The following is a 15,470-nucleotide window of genomic DNA, read 5'->3' as shown; positions in this document are numbered from 1 at the left end:
CAGCCGTGTGTTGGCCACCACTGAGATTCAAGCCCATCCCTCTTCCTCACAGCACTCATTCAACAGTACTTCAGCCATGCCTGACAAAGATTTGTTTAATCTGCTGTTCATAATCTTCAGTGATGGAGATTTCATAGCCTCACTAGGCTACTCGCTGGCCACTGGGCCTCTTGGCCCTGTCTCTGTCCTGCTCTGGGCACTGCTGGGATCTCCTTCACCCCTGATAGTCCCAACCCATGGAATAGGTTACACCAATCTTAAACTATAACAAAGAAAGGAGTCCTCTGGCTATAACACAACATAAAGGCAGATTCGAGGCTTAATAAAACCTTCTCTTTACTGCGTAAGCCAACATTGTAAGGACAAAGTCATGCTATCACTTTAACACAGGCAGGTCCACACAAGCAGCCATGCAAGGAAAGAGAATGGGTTGTTGCTTTCACACAAGCAAAATCCTCCCTGCTCAGAGCAAACAGATCTCTGTCTGGACATTTCCTAACCCAGGTCTCAATCTGCTCCCAAAGGTTGTGCCCCCTGCCTGAGCTCTCCAGTGGTTACTCTGTGACCTTGTAATGGCTTGGCTCTCTGTGGAGCTTTCTCTGGCTGCTGCTCTTCTCACAGAGCTCTGTCCTCTGACTGCATCAGGGCCTGCCATTACCTACCCCATCCATCATCACACCTGGAGCTGGTGAATTACTGGCTCTCAGATGTTTGCCCTGTTTGCTAAGGAGCTTCTCTCCATCCCTGCAGCTGCCTATATTTATAGTCTGCAGATCTTATCTTGGATGTTTTTTTTATATACACAGTGGTCATCCTGGTGTTTTCTCCTTTGTTGGTAATAGGAGTCTCTGGCTCCCTGATACACATCCTTGTTGCAAAAGTCCCTATTTACTGTACCCAGAGAACTTTGACAGCAGTTTCTAAACTTCTTCTTTGCAGTAATATTTTATATACTTGAAGACTGTTATCATATCTCCCCTCAGTCTTCTCTTCTTTAACCAAATTCAGTTCTTTTAATCTTCATTTTTTCTTGCTCTCCTCTAGACCCATTTAATTGGTTCAGCTCTTTCTTGAAGTGCAGTACTCGAAACTGGACAGAAAGGGTAGAATCCTATTTATTTTACATACCCAAATAGCAGTTACTCATTAAGTGCCATTTTGGCACCTAATACTCAATCTATGATCCTATTCCACATGTCATCTGGATGTATAAGTGGATAGACATATAGTTACTGGGCATGTACAATAGGCTTCAGGCTGGCCAGGAAGGTTTGTGCTCATATATATGATCTGAGGATAAATTCCAGACTTGTAGCCCTGCTATAACATGAAGTAAAAATACTCTACTGTGTTTTAGCACAATGATCCAGGCACTTCCCAGGGAAATGGGGGCCCAAAAATTCAGGTTCTCTAAACAAGGGGCTTAACCCTGCAACTCTTTAGATTCTTGACATACTACTTGAACCACTAGGCCACAGGTAAGGCACTATCCAAGACTTTCAGAAACATGAGCCACTGCATTTTGCATTTAATATTCATTGGTTTGAGAGAAGTGAGGAATGCTATATTCAAACAAATTCACTTCATTAAACTTCTCTACCATAAAGAAGCTAAAATGCAAATGTTCAAAAAAAGCATACATCTCATCTAGGCTCTTCACAGTCATTTGGTGGTCCTCAGTTGCATTGCTTAAAGCTGCAATGGAAAGAGATTGAATGTTATTATTAGGTATTGCTATTTTTCTGAGTGACAATGGATGCTCAGATACAGGGGTGGACAAGCTCTATCCCTTCCAAGGGTTGCTTTCTAACTTATCAACAGGCAGACCTAACATACCATTTACGTGTACGCTAGGAACAGATGCTACATTTGTCCTGGGAAAAGTTATGTCTATGCTTGTCCTGGAACAGAAAGATTGTGGGACTGGCATATACACACACTAGTCTTCCAGTCAGGATTTAGTGAATGACTGCATGCACTACTGCTTTTTTGCCAGTGATTCAATGCTGCAATTCTAGTACAACTATTCAGATACACTTTGGGATGTCCTGGATGTAGTTCTGTTAGCACTTCTTATCTTACAAGGATTTGTCCTGAAACAACAGACGTAGATGTCTTGAATGACTGCACTTTCCAGACTTCAAGTGATGTTTGCATATACTTTATAGGATGACATACACACTGCATTAAATAGGTTAATGATTAAAGAAAGAAATATCCCTGAAACAGTAGGACAGAATTGCACTGGGACAGACAACCAGTATACTTAGCTTCAGGTATTCCATTTTTGCAGTCAGTACACTGTTTATGTAAGCATGCCAGTATCTCAGTGGAAAGGAACATATTAAATATGAATACCTTTGTTTTTATGTTAAGTCAGCTGGTCCGAGGTCAGACACCTCAGAGTCTGTTGCTACACAATGTCTCTTATTGTAAAGATCACTACTCAGAATGGGAGAAAGCTACTCAGTGCCCTTTGCCACAGTTTTCAGGCAACCCGCCTGTGGTAAGTATGTGAATATGTCGTCTGTATATTTGTCCTTGTCTTGTGGGAAGGCTAAAAGCCTTAATGCAAGGATAACCAACCTATGGCATGCATAGCACAAGTAGCATGGGTAGCTGCTGTGTATGGTGCATGAACCCTGGGTATTCAGTGAAGGGAGATCTTGGAATAGAGGCTTGGACTCAAAGCCTCTGGCCACATGAAACAGAGAAGGGACTCCTCTGGGGGCTGGGATCAGAGTGACACTTGGGGAGGCGGTGGGGCTTATCTTGTGGCATACTTGCCAAAAGGTTTGGCTAACACTGGCTAAATGGACTGAGCACCACATGAGGAAATAGGATACTTGGGCCCTAGTCCTGCATCTGTTGCTGGCACTATAGATCAAACCTGGGAAAATCATTTCACCTATCTGTGACTTAATTTTTCTCTCCTTATTATGAGGATGATGATATCTACCTCCTTTAAAGTGCCTTTCTGCAGGTGAAGAGTGCCACACAAAACTTTGGTATTATTATATTTTCTTAATATTTATTGTTGGTCAAGGGTACACCCAAGCTTAGGTAGCCCATTTGGCTAGTACGGTTAGTGCACACCAGCATCTGTAATCCACAGCACACAGCAGGTAATTTATGTGGTTAATGTCACACCTAGGGGTAAATACACACATATATTGGTTGACTTAAAATAAGGTGACTTAACTAAGTCAACTTAAGCCACATCAGAGCATACACACATATAGTTCATTGACATAGTTCACAAGAGGCATGTGTAGACAAAATGAGGGGCAAGAGTGCATGACACTTTAAAGTGGGTTAAATGCTTTTGCACTACTTTAATGTTGTTGGTATTTGCACATGTTGGCAGCATATTGCACATTAATTCCAGCCACTTTAGTACATTTGGCAGCATAACCCGCCTTAACTGACTTTGGGGCACAGCAAACTAAAACACCTCCAAGGAGTTTTAGTTCGTTGCCCTACAGCCACAGAGTGAAGCACTGGGCTCCATGCAGCTCAGGGACTGTGCAGGCAGTCCTTCCCTCCACAGCTGCAGTGCCCCCTGGGACCACCTGAGCTGGGTGCCTGCAGGTGGGTGCCGCCTGGGGGGGTGGTGCTGCTGCCACAGAGGAAAGCCCCAACTTTGCAGCTCAGGGACTGCTCTGCCTGCTGGCAGCTTGCCCTCCCCTCTCTGCCACTGGAGAGGCAGGTAAGACACAGGTATACATGACACAGGGGTTTACTTCACCCTAAATTTAAGTGGTGTTTTTAAAACCACTGCTTCTACTTAGGGCCCCTGTTTCATCTACACACACCCAAGATGGATACCACTAAGTCTACTCAACTAATGTGACTCAAGATAATACACCACAGAGGTGTAGTATCTTGCGCCACATTTAAGTTGACTCTGCTACATGTACATTAAGTCGCTTTAACTGTCAGAAAGTTAGTACCTGTGTAAATACCCCAGCTGCCTTTGAATCCTTAGCCTGAATGACCAAGAACCTATTTACAGCTGGGTTGATGATGGTGGCTATCAGTGCAAGGCTAACTTGAATCACATTTTTGGATCTGTAGTAAGATGACTTAACTGCTCCATCACAACACCCTTTCTATTAAAAAAAAAATCCATTATGAACTTCATTTTTATATTGTTCATTTATTATTCATTCAGTATCAACAATGTTGTTGAGGCATTCATCATAGAAGCATGAAGACAGTCCTTGTCTGAAGAACATGTAGGCAAAAGGATAGACAAATAGAAATATTGTGTAACAGGACATTGCAGAGATTTAGATAAGAGATTTTTTTTTTCTGTTTCTGCACCAGGAGGAATGATTGAAATCACAGAGAGAAGTTAGAAATAAAATTATGTCCTTGCTTTGGGTTATGTAGTTCCCACCATGCTTCTCTAAAATCCTACACTAAACAACAAGGACAGAATTAGCAGTGGGGCATTAAAAGGAAAAAGTGGAAAAACAAGAAAAATGTCCCAAAGAATGCTGGTTTGTAGGACTGCAAATCCATGGTGGGGTGGGGAGGTGGATAATTAAATGGCAGACCTGTGCAGCATGTCAGAAGTCTGTCGTCTAAACAAAACTATTTAACATTTCAAATGCAGGTATTTTGGGCTGCTCAGATGCTGTTTTCTTCAAAATGAAAAAATAGAGAGAGAAATTTTAAAATAAAGGAAAATTAACATTCAGTATCTAATATTGCTCTCAACGGCTGACATTGATTTTTCTTAAACTAAACTATCGTTAGCCACTATCCAACTCACATATTAATGAGGAAGCAAATGCCTTTCTAAAATTTCAGCTACAATGTCTCCATAAAAATCAATACACAGCTATGCACCGTGAATACAGACTAAAGCTTGCTTTCAGCAGCACACCCTGATGTTAATTATCATCAAGTTACCTGGTGAACTTATCCTTCTCTCCTTGCCACACCTTCCTGCATACTCAAAGCCATATTTACAAAGTCACATTATTTTAATGGATTGTGATAATACCATATGAAACACAGATCATCCGTTAGAATGTTATATTGCTGGATGGGAAATGGGCTATGCTGTAACAATATCTGGTAGGTACTTCTGTATTCAGTTTAAAAATCCAAAGGGTAAAAACCATAATGAGATTTCTGTACTATCCTGTACTGTATCTGTCAACTGCTATGGGCTTGATTTTGCTCCCACTGAGGTTGGTGACACAATGCCTTTAATATATGGGTGTCAGGCCCTATATCATCAGACCCTATCTTGAGCCAGTCCAACACCATTTCAGTTCATTCTAATTGCAAGGAGAAATCACTGCCTGGGCAAGAATACAAATTTCCTGATTACCAGGCATGAAGCTCTATCACTTAGGAGCCTGCCACTTCTGGCTGATGTTCTGTTATTCTTAACCAACCAAAAGACATTTTAAATTGAATGTGTTTTAAAATGGTTTGCTGAACCAGTGCACATTTGAGAGCCTGGGGTGAGCTCTTGCATAGGACATCACATAGTTTTAAAATTCCCATCACATGTTTTTATTTACAGGTAGTCCAAATAAAAGGGAGAAAACCAGGTTTCATCATTATTGTGCCTTGATATATGCTAATGTATTCAGGACGTGAAATTACCCACTGTGCAGAGACACCTATAGTATTTAGGGACAATGAAAGATATGAGTTTCTGCTTTAATTCAGAATGTACTGTCTGTTGCCTATTTGTTCTGATAATTCAAACATCTTTTTAATTTAATTTTCAGTACTCAATTTAGAAAAATTACAACTCCATCCCCTTAACACTTTTTAAAGGAACCACATAATCTGATTTAGTTCTTTATAAAAACATGCATTATAAACCAGTCACCCTCTTATATGTTAAAGTCAATATTTCAGCAAACAAAAAGTTACTCTTTAGTGGTTTTAAAAGCTATATATCTTTGTTTTCAGGTCTTCAGTGAGCTTAAGTGAGCTTTATGTGCACTTTTCCACATATTAGACTGGAAATACGAGGGTGACCTCTATAGAGATAAATGTCTGCATTTTTTAATCTTGCAGTTCCAATTATATCTAATTATCTAAAGCTATCATAGTCCAACTGAGTACTATTATCAGCTAATGTACATGATCAGCTAAGTATCTTTGATCATTATAATGATCAGTATATATGATCAGCAAGTGCAATGATCATCTATAATATCTACAATAGGATCATCTTAGTATCATAGATTAGCTAAGAACAATCATTGATACAGGAGAGCCTAATCGACTGCATAAGAATATAAATTTTCAGTGTGACTGAACATTTTGAACCTATTCCTAGTGAGTTCAGCATATATTTGTATACTGGAAGTCTCATAGCCAACAATGGGGGCACACAGGAGAAGCTGGATATTCCTATCTGACCCCACTGAAATTTTGCAGTGGCTCCACTGTATACATCTCTGCCAGGAGCAGAAGACTGAAACAATGGAACACTGTCCAAGAATGTATTCATTTATATGTTTCCTGACCTAGCAATAGCATTTACATACAGCCCCAAAGTAAATGAATCCTTTTATCTGTTAATAGAAATAGACTTTCAATGACTGGTCTTGGCCAGATTACAGATGCCATTAACTTTGCTTTTGTAGTATACCTGTTAAGAAATCCATTATGTCCGTTTCAGGTGAATGCCAGTTTTGTCCTATAGTACAAGAAAAATGTTCTTGTGTTAGGTAGATCAAAAGCTACAGAAGAAAGGTCAAATAATTACATTTTCGGCTAATGGCAGGATTTTACCAGAAATTAAAACACTTCATATTTTAAGATTTTTGTTCATGTGTAACATTTTACAGACTTGGAAGTGGCTTTTGGGTCCCATGGTGTTGCATATCTGTGAACGGATTGTTAGATTCTGGAGATCTCAGCAAAAGGTGGTCATTACAAAGGTATGTAAGACAGTTTTAATGCCCAAGAGAGAAAAAAAAGAATGCAGATTAAATGGTTTTATCAGAAGAAATTTTCATTTTTAAATTTTGTTCGTAGTCTCTACATCAGTAGTTCTCAACCTTTTTGGGCCTGAGGCACCAAAACTTTTGTGAATTGAGTAGCGCCTCATTTCAAAAATGAATTTATTCATTACAGTGCTTATCTTCTTGCAGAATTGCTGGATAGTTGAGGTGGGCAGCAGCCAGGCAGGGATGAGCCTGAGCTTACATTTATGTCCTCATACCTGCTTATCCCCTCACATTGTGTAGCACCCTTCTAAAGATCTCTTGGCCTGCAGGGTGTCCTAGCACCCTGGTTGAGAATCACTGCTCTATATACTCTACAGATTTATTCTTACTGTTGCTTTCATTCCCATTATTATCTTGCAGTTTTACAAATTTTTGGAGGGTTTTTTTGGTTTTGAACTCACTTTGATAAGTCCCCAAGAACATTCTATATATGAGCAAATTAAACTAGAAAGTAACAGACTAATAACACTATGACACAGACCTGAGGTCAAATAATGTCACTCCTGCTCTGAGCTCATAGCATGAAATCCTGACCCTACTGAAATTAATATCACAACTCCCATTGACCTCAGTGGGGCTAGGATTTCATCCTCAAGGTTTGAAGACCTCTAGGTGTTGTGAAAAGTATCACCTGGTGATTTAAAAAGCAAAAAGTAGGAACTTGATCATATTGCTGGGGAACAGTGTAAGAGTATTATTGCATTAGTATGCAGGCTAATTATTGTTAATAATTATTAGTATTAGTATGCAGGCTAACTATGACACAGACCTGAGGTCAAATAATGTCACTCCTGCTCTGAGCTCATAGCATGAAATCCTGACCCTACTGAAATTAATATCACAACTCCCATTGACCTCAGTGGGGCTAGGATTTCATCCTCAAGGTTTGAAGACCCCTAGGTGTTGTGAAAGGTATCACCTGGTGATTTAAAAAGCAAAAAGTAGGAACTTGATCATATTGCTGGGGAACAGTGTAAGAGTATTATTGAATTAGTATGCAGATTAGTATAAAATCAGAGAAGGAAAAGCACAATTTGAGATGCAAGAGGCAAGCAATGTAAAAGATAATAAAAAGGGATTCTACAAGTATGTCACAAAAAAGAGGAAGACCAAAGGATATGTAAGTACCCTACTGAATGTGGAAGGCAACCTAGATATGGATGACGAAGAGAAGGCTAAAATATTTAATGTTTTTTTTTACTTCAGTCTTCACAAATAGGGACAGCTATCAGATGATGAGTGAAACTGGCAGCAAAAATAGAGACAAGCAGCCTATATTAATGGCAGAACTGGTTAGGGATTACTTAGAGAAGCTAGATGCTTTCAAGTTAGCAGGGCCAGATGGGATGCACCCTAGGGTACTGAAGGAATTGGCTGAGGTAATTTCAGAGCTATTAGCTACCCTCTTTAAGAACTCACAGAGATCAGATGAGGACCTAGATGATTGGAAAAGGGCAATTATAGTGTCATGTTTAAGAAAGGGAAGAAAGACAATCCAGGGAATTAAGGACCAGTCAGCCTGACCTCTATACCTGAAAAGATCATAGAGGAGGTCCTCATGAAACCAGCATGCATTCACCAAAAGCAAGTCCTGACTGATCAGTCTGATTTCCTTTGATAAGGTGACAGGCTCTGTGGGTGGTAGAGGAGCAATGGATGTGATATACCTTTAGCAAGGTACAAAGCTAAGGAAATACAGAGTAAATGAAAGTACTATAAGGTGCATACATGACTGGTTGGATCATCATGCCCAGCAGCTACCCATCAATGGCTCAATGTCTAGTTGGGAGGAGGTATCGAGTGGGGCTCCCCAGGGGCCTGTCCTGACTCCAGTATTGTTAAACATCTTTATTAATTATTTGAACAAACGGATGGAGTGCACACTTAGCAAATTTGTGGATGATATCAAGTTGAGTGAATTTGCAGACACTGTGGAGGGCAAGGCTAGAATCCAGAATAATCTGTATAAACTGGAAAAATGGTCCACAATCAATCAGATTACATTTAACAAGGGCAATGTGAATTTATGCATTTGGGACAGAATAATTGTATGCAGAAATAGAGACTGGGAAATGATTGGCTGGGCTGCAGTACTATAGAGAAGGATCTGAGGGTCATAGTGGACCATCAACTAAATATGAGATAGGTGTGCTCTTACTGCAAAAAAAAGCCAACAGTATACTGGATTGTTTTAACAGAAGCGTCTCTTGCAAATCAAGTGCTCAGTTCAGCATTGGTGAGGCCTCTGCTGGATTACTGTGTTCAGTTTTGGACTCCACACTTCAAGGAAGGTGTGGACACATTGGAAGGTGTCCAGCAGACACTGACAAATTATTATAGGCCAAGGAAACATAAATTATGAAGAAAGGCTGAAAGACAGTTGTATAAGGATGGGTGGATGAGCAGGGCATGAGCCCCAGGCAATGCATAAGAGAAAGGAGGTGCCAGAATGGAGTGGGAGGCACCTTACCCTGCTCCCCTTTCTCTTGCACTTTCTAGCTGCTGTCCTGGTAGCAAGCAACAGAAGCACAGGAGCATGTATCAGTGACTGAAGTGCATTCTGGGAAACATAGCTCTAGTGAATGACGATGGGTGACAGCAACTGGAATTCACTGCTAGTGGGGTGAGATATAATCCCATATTTTTGCCACTAAAAACGGTGGGTTTTTTGACCTCTTTACATGAATGTCTGTGTCAAAATGATGGGGTGACATCTCTCCTCAGCAGCAGCATAAAGTGCCACTGCCCACTACTGGAGCCTCTGGAGCCAGAGCCCTACAAAGAAGATACGGGGAGAGGGAGAAGGACAAACTGTCCCAGGTGGAGTCCTGGCCAGTTATATGTCTGCTGAAAGAACTAGAATTATTTAGCCTGGAGAAGAAAAAACCGAGGGAAGATTTGACTACAGTCTTCAAATACCTGAAGGACTCATATAAAGAGGATGGAGATAGACTTTTCTCTGTGATCACAGGGGACAGGACTAGGAACAATGGCCTCACACTGCAGCAGAAGAAATTTAGATGGGAGATTAGAAAGAACATTCTGACTAGGAGGGTGGTCAAGCATTAGAACAGGCTACTTTGAAACCTTTTGGAATAGCCATCCCTGGAAATTTTATAAAGCAGTTTGGAGAGATGCTTGACATGGATAGTTTTGTCAGGGGTGATCCTAATTTGAGCAGGGAGTTGGATTAGATAAGATTCTGAGATCCTTTCTTGCTTTACTTTTCTATGATCCTAAATTGTCATAGTTGTTTGACTTCAGTGGAGCTCTACTAGTTCATGTCAGCTAAGGATCTACCTACATATTCTCCCACTGGTGACAATCAAGAATAATTGTATTTAAGTCAATTTTGTTTTGCAGGAAAAAAGCAGAGATAGAATCACACTTACCTTGTGTAAGTGGTAGGTATAGCAGATGAGATCTTGATGATGATTTCACAAAGATTTAGAAAGCAATTCTAGAATGATAATTTCAGTGGACAAACTTGTCTTAAGCAATCATTCATTATATTGATACAGAATGGGTTCTTAACTCAATGAGCTTTTATTAAAGTTAATTAGATTTGTGCTCAGTGGGCATGTCTACATGTTTATTTATGCTGGCTTAAATTTACTGCACAGTAAGCAGGAATAGACCAGTGTCTACATGTGCAGGTATTAAAGTGCATTAATGCTGTGTGTGGACTGATTTGGGACTAAAGTTAGTCTCAAGTCAGTCCACACACAGTGTTACTGTGCAGTGAGGCATCTACACATGCATTATTGTAAAGTAGCTAATTGGGCACAAATTTGATACCTGCATAATGCAGGTATCAAATTTATACTCGAGCCAGCATAAGTCACCATTTTTACTGAGCAGTAATTTTGGTTACTGCCCAGTAAATGCACATGTGTAGACATGCCCAATGGGTTTGATTCTTTTTACTTTGGAATAAATCAGCATTAACTCCATAAAAATCATTTTGTACCAGTTTTACTTTAATATAAGAGAAGAATTAATTCTATATTTTTGACAATATTTTTGTGTGGTCTCAAACTGAAAGACTGCCTAAAGTATGGCCTCCTATACAGGATTCCCTGAACTTCTCAAACTCAGAATGCAAAATTCTGTCTAACATATGCAATGGAAGCTCTCAAGCTACTGGTGATTAAGTAGCATTATGACATGGTATAGTCCATTATCCACTGCCAAAAGTGATGCATATGCTACTTGTCATAACCCTTTGGTTGAAGGCAAGTAGAAGTGAATAAGAGGCCTGTAACTGTCTGAAAATGACTAGTACCTTGAACTCATAAGTTAAACACTGCAGGATATATAGATATTTTATTATGTTTTTACTGTGGTCCAGGTAGTGACCCATTCCTCTGGAGTCCTTGAACTTCATATGAAGAAATATGGCTTTAAAATGGAGCCTGGCCAGTACATTTTTCTACAGTGCCCTTCCATATCAAAGTTGGAGTGGCATCCTTTCACACTCACATCTGCTCCTGAAGAGGAATTCTTCAGTGTGCATATCCGGGTTGTTGGTGATTGGACTGGAGCTCTGTTCAAGGCCTGTGGAGCAGAGGAAAAAGCCTTTAAGGAACCCTGGAAGCTACCAAGGTTTGAATATGTATATGCATGTTTTGTTGTTGCAGGATTAGACAAAAATTCCTAAACCAATTCAATATGCCACCTTGCTAAAAAGCAACTTGGTAGACATAAAAATTAACTTAGACCTCTTAGCTATCATTGAGAAGTTGACTGATGACAAATAATCACTCAACAATCAGTTTCAGAATCAGTTTATAAGTAAATATGGCCACATACTTGTATCTGTGCATTTGTGAACAGAATGAAAATGATATCAGCTCTTTATGTATGCTAGCTTCTTATCTATGTACTTGCATATATATCTTATAATGCCCCCCATCAATATATCTGACTTCCCAATACAGACCCGATTTGCTACTTTCAGCTTCCTTGCTGTCTGTCTCTCCAGAGACCCTGATCTGCTCCCACCCCCTCCCAATGATTTCCTTCCACATAGTGGCTGGCTTCAGGAACCTTCATCCCTCTATGAAAGATATGTATAGAGTACTGATAAAGACAGCAAGCCAGACCTTCATTTGATGTAAATCAGTATTGGTCCACTGAAGTAATGGGGCTATATTGACTTACACAAGCTAAGCATCTGCTCCTATGTTGTACATGATGGATCAAAAGCATATTGATTTTTTTGCAACCCTGTTTGAGGTGCCAGGAAAAAAGGAAAGGCATGGGGCAGGGCCACCAGAATCCCAATGGATTTGAAAGGGCTCAGGAACAAAGTGGACTCCCTTTAGTAAATACCATTGGACAAGGGCTTTCTAATGAACCGGGGAATCAAAAAGAAGGAAACATGACTATGGTGGTATAACTTCACATGGCTAGATTGATTACAAAAGCTTAACTTACACAGTGTACGGGAATCTAACTACAACCAATGAAAGCAGTCAGGGACATAGAAGAATAAAAAATATATAGGTAAGGGATAGCATTAGACTGGTCCAAAGCTTACTGATGTCAGTCAAAGGAAAGATCCCCCATTTATTTTTCTGAGCTTTACATCATACCTTCAAAGTATGTTACCCAAAGTCCTCTTATTAAAATCAATTTTCAAAATTATTTAAGCATGTAGACCAGATTGTGAGCTGTTGTAAGCTGACATGGGTCCTCAGACTTTAGTGGAACTTGGCTGATTTACAGTAGAAGAGGATCTATCTGGCTCCCTGCCATGCCTGGAAACTTTTAGTGCCCCTAATGTCATCTTTCAACACACCCTGTAAAATTTCCCCCTTAATATATTACAACATTTAAGAAAATAATAAAACAAAAACAAAACTTCATCATCTCTAGTACCTAAAAATAACAACTAAATGGGTGACTAACTATATCAAAAATAACATACAATAAAAATTTTAGTTGAAACAGAAGCTATTTAATGACTTAGCTGTGAAAAAAAATCTCTAAGATACAAAGCTGATTCTAAATAAAAATGGCATTTATGCTTTAATTAATAAAAAAAGAAAACAAACATAATTATATGCAACAGAACTTGGGTACTTTGCAGGATCAGATATCCTGCTGTAAGGATGAGGTTTTGTGAATCAGTTCCCTGGGCCATATTGGGTATCTGCAGATGTGTAGGGAGGCTATAATTACAGATTACTTGGGTCTCCTGGATGATGCTAATTAGCATGCTCCAGCAGCCTCTGCATCTTGTGTATCAGTATCCCTATGCTTCAAAATGGCAGTGGGGGCACTTTAAGTAAAGCACCCCCTATCGCCATTTTGAAGCACAGGGACACTGATACACAAGACACTGCAGGTACTTTAATTAGAGCGTGCTAAAGCTAACACCTGTGTGGAAGCCCTGATGAGCTCCAAATGACTGGAGAAGTTCTGGCTTTTGAAGTAAAAACTGTAGCAATCTGCTGAGCAGCTCATCTTGTGAATTAAGTGTGCTGGTAATCACTGGGATTCAAATGATCTGGCTTCTATTTTCATACTTGTAGAAAAGAATAATAGCTGTGCTTTCTAGTTAGTTAACAGACTAATGTAATGCAGAAAAGGACCTGGGGGTTGCACTGGGCAATAAGCTGAATATAAGCCAACAGTGTGCCCTTGTTGTGAAGAAGGCTAATGGCATACTGGGCTGCATTAGTAGGAGTGTTGCCAGCAGGTTAAGGGAATTGATTATTCCCCTCTATTCAACACTGGTAAGCCCACATCTGGAGTACTGTGTCCAGTTTTGGGGCGCCCACTACAAAAGGATGTAGACAAATTGGAGAGTCCAGCAGAGGGGAATGAAAATGTTTACAGTACTGGGGCACATGACTTATGAGGAGAGGCTGAGGGAACTAAGCTTATATAGTCTAAGAAAAACATACTGAGGGATGATTTTAAAAGCAGCCTTCAACTACCTGAAGGGTGGTTCCAAAGAGGATGGAGCTAAACTGTTCTCAATGCTGGCAGATGACAGAACAAGGAGCAGTGATCTCAAGTTGCAGCAAGGAACATTTAGATTAGATATTAGGAAAAACTCTCTCACTTGAGCCGCATCCAGAAGAGCCCAGATGTGCAGCAGGTAGCGCTGCAGACCCATCTGCAGCACCATATACCACATATGAAGGCATTCTCCATGCTGCTATCTTATAGTGTGGGGGCATTTCTTGACCTCTGGAGATCCCAGGGTCAAAAAAACCCGCACAAAAAACAAACAAACTGGGCAGTGCACATGGCAGCAGTGCATGCCACCCAAAACCAGAGCCTAGCCAACCAGAGCCACACTCTGGCTGCTGGCCAGGCTCCTAGCTTCAGGAGTGCCATGGCTGCATCTCCCCAACGACCCAAGTACCCCAGGTAAGGCTTCTGGGGCCAGCACAATAGCTGGCCGCAGCCTCCCCTACCCCATCTGGGATAACCTGCTGTATGCCAGAGGGTGCATGGCATGGGCATTCCCTGGGGACAAGTATCAGTGACACAAGGTGTGGTGCTGCTACTTATCCCTGGGGAAACAAAGATCTGCACATGTCTAGATGCAGCCTAGAAGAGTAGTAAAACACAGGAACAGGTTACCCAGAGAGGTTGTGGCATCTCAATCCTTGGAGGTTTTTAAGACCTGGCTAGACAAAGCCTTGGCTGGCATCATAGAGTTGAGGCTGGTCCTGCTTTGAGCAGAGGGTTGGACTATATGACCACCTGAGGTCCCTTCCAACCCTATTTTTCTATAATAGGAATTTAAGACTGAAAGGGGCCTCATATAATTGATTTCAGTCCCTTGGTGTTACAAGAAGCTGCATCATAAAATAATAAAACTCTATCACAAAACCAGTTCAACCCCTGCTACTGCTTTGAGAAAGCTGCCTCAACCATCTCTGTTGATGGTTAGATGCAGCAGTGTCCTTCACATCAGGCATGGGCAATTATTTTGGGTAGAGGGCCACTTACCCAGCTTTGGCAAGCTGTCGAGGGCTACATGGATAGTCCTGCCCCTTAACAGGTGCCCGTCCAATGGTCACCATCTTGGGACCAAAGTCCCAATGTCTTGTGTGTCCTGTCTCCCTTCTCTGGGCCCCGCTGGAACTGGCCCCAGGACACTGCTGGCTCACATGCACGCTCACTCCCAGTGCCCCCCTCAGCCCTGCGGTACAGTACGCAGCCCTGACCCCATGCTCACCAGCAGGGAATGAGCTGGTGCTGAGCGTGGGGAAAAGAGGCCCCTCCCCCACCCCATGGCCAGCACTCCGTGCTGCAGCTTCTCACAGCCGCACAGGCAGTCCTACATGGGCTGCGATCAGCTGCAGCATGGGGCGCCGGTGGGGCTGCTTTTCCCCATGCTCAGCACCAACTTGTAACCCACTGCCATTGCCAGCCTGGGCCACTCACTGGCTCTGGGCTTGCCCGTCAGGGCTGCGCCACAGCAGGGGCAGCCGCTCGGCACAGAGGAAAGCG

The 15,470-nt window shown here is 41.4% G+C and overlaps 1 protein-coding gene across 1 annotated transcript in view; it reads left to right on the top strand.

Annotated features, from left to right (window-relative positions):
* Positions 1 to 15,470, top strand: part of NOX3 (NADPH oxidase 3) — a 58,433-nt gene that overhangs the window by 18,723 nt on the left and 24,240 nt on the right. The window contains exons 7-9 of the mRNA XM_090031474.1: positions 2,377 to 2,506; positions 6,831 to 6,923; positions 11,344 to 11,597. Of these exons, the coding sequence (XP_089887600.1) occupies positions 2,377 to 2,506; positions 6,831 to 6,923; positions 11,344 to 11,597 (477 nt within the window). The remainder of the gene's footprint in view (positions 1 to 2,376; positions 2,507 to 6,830; positions 6,924 to 11,343; positions 11,598 to 15,470) is intronic.

Source organism: Crocodylus siamensis, chromosome 1 (assembly GCF_052110815.1).
Source record: "Crocodylus siamensis isolate JL-2025a chromosome 1, ASM5211081v1, whole genome shotgun sequence".
In the NCBI taxonomy this organism is placed as follows: Eukaryota; Metazoa; Chordata; order Crocodylia; family Crocodylidae; genus Crocodylus; species Crocodylus siamensis.
This window is presented reverse-complemented; position numbering and strand designations above follow the sequence as displayed.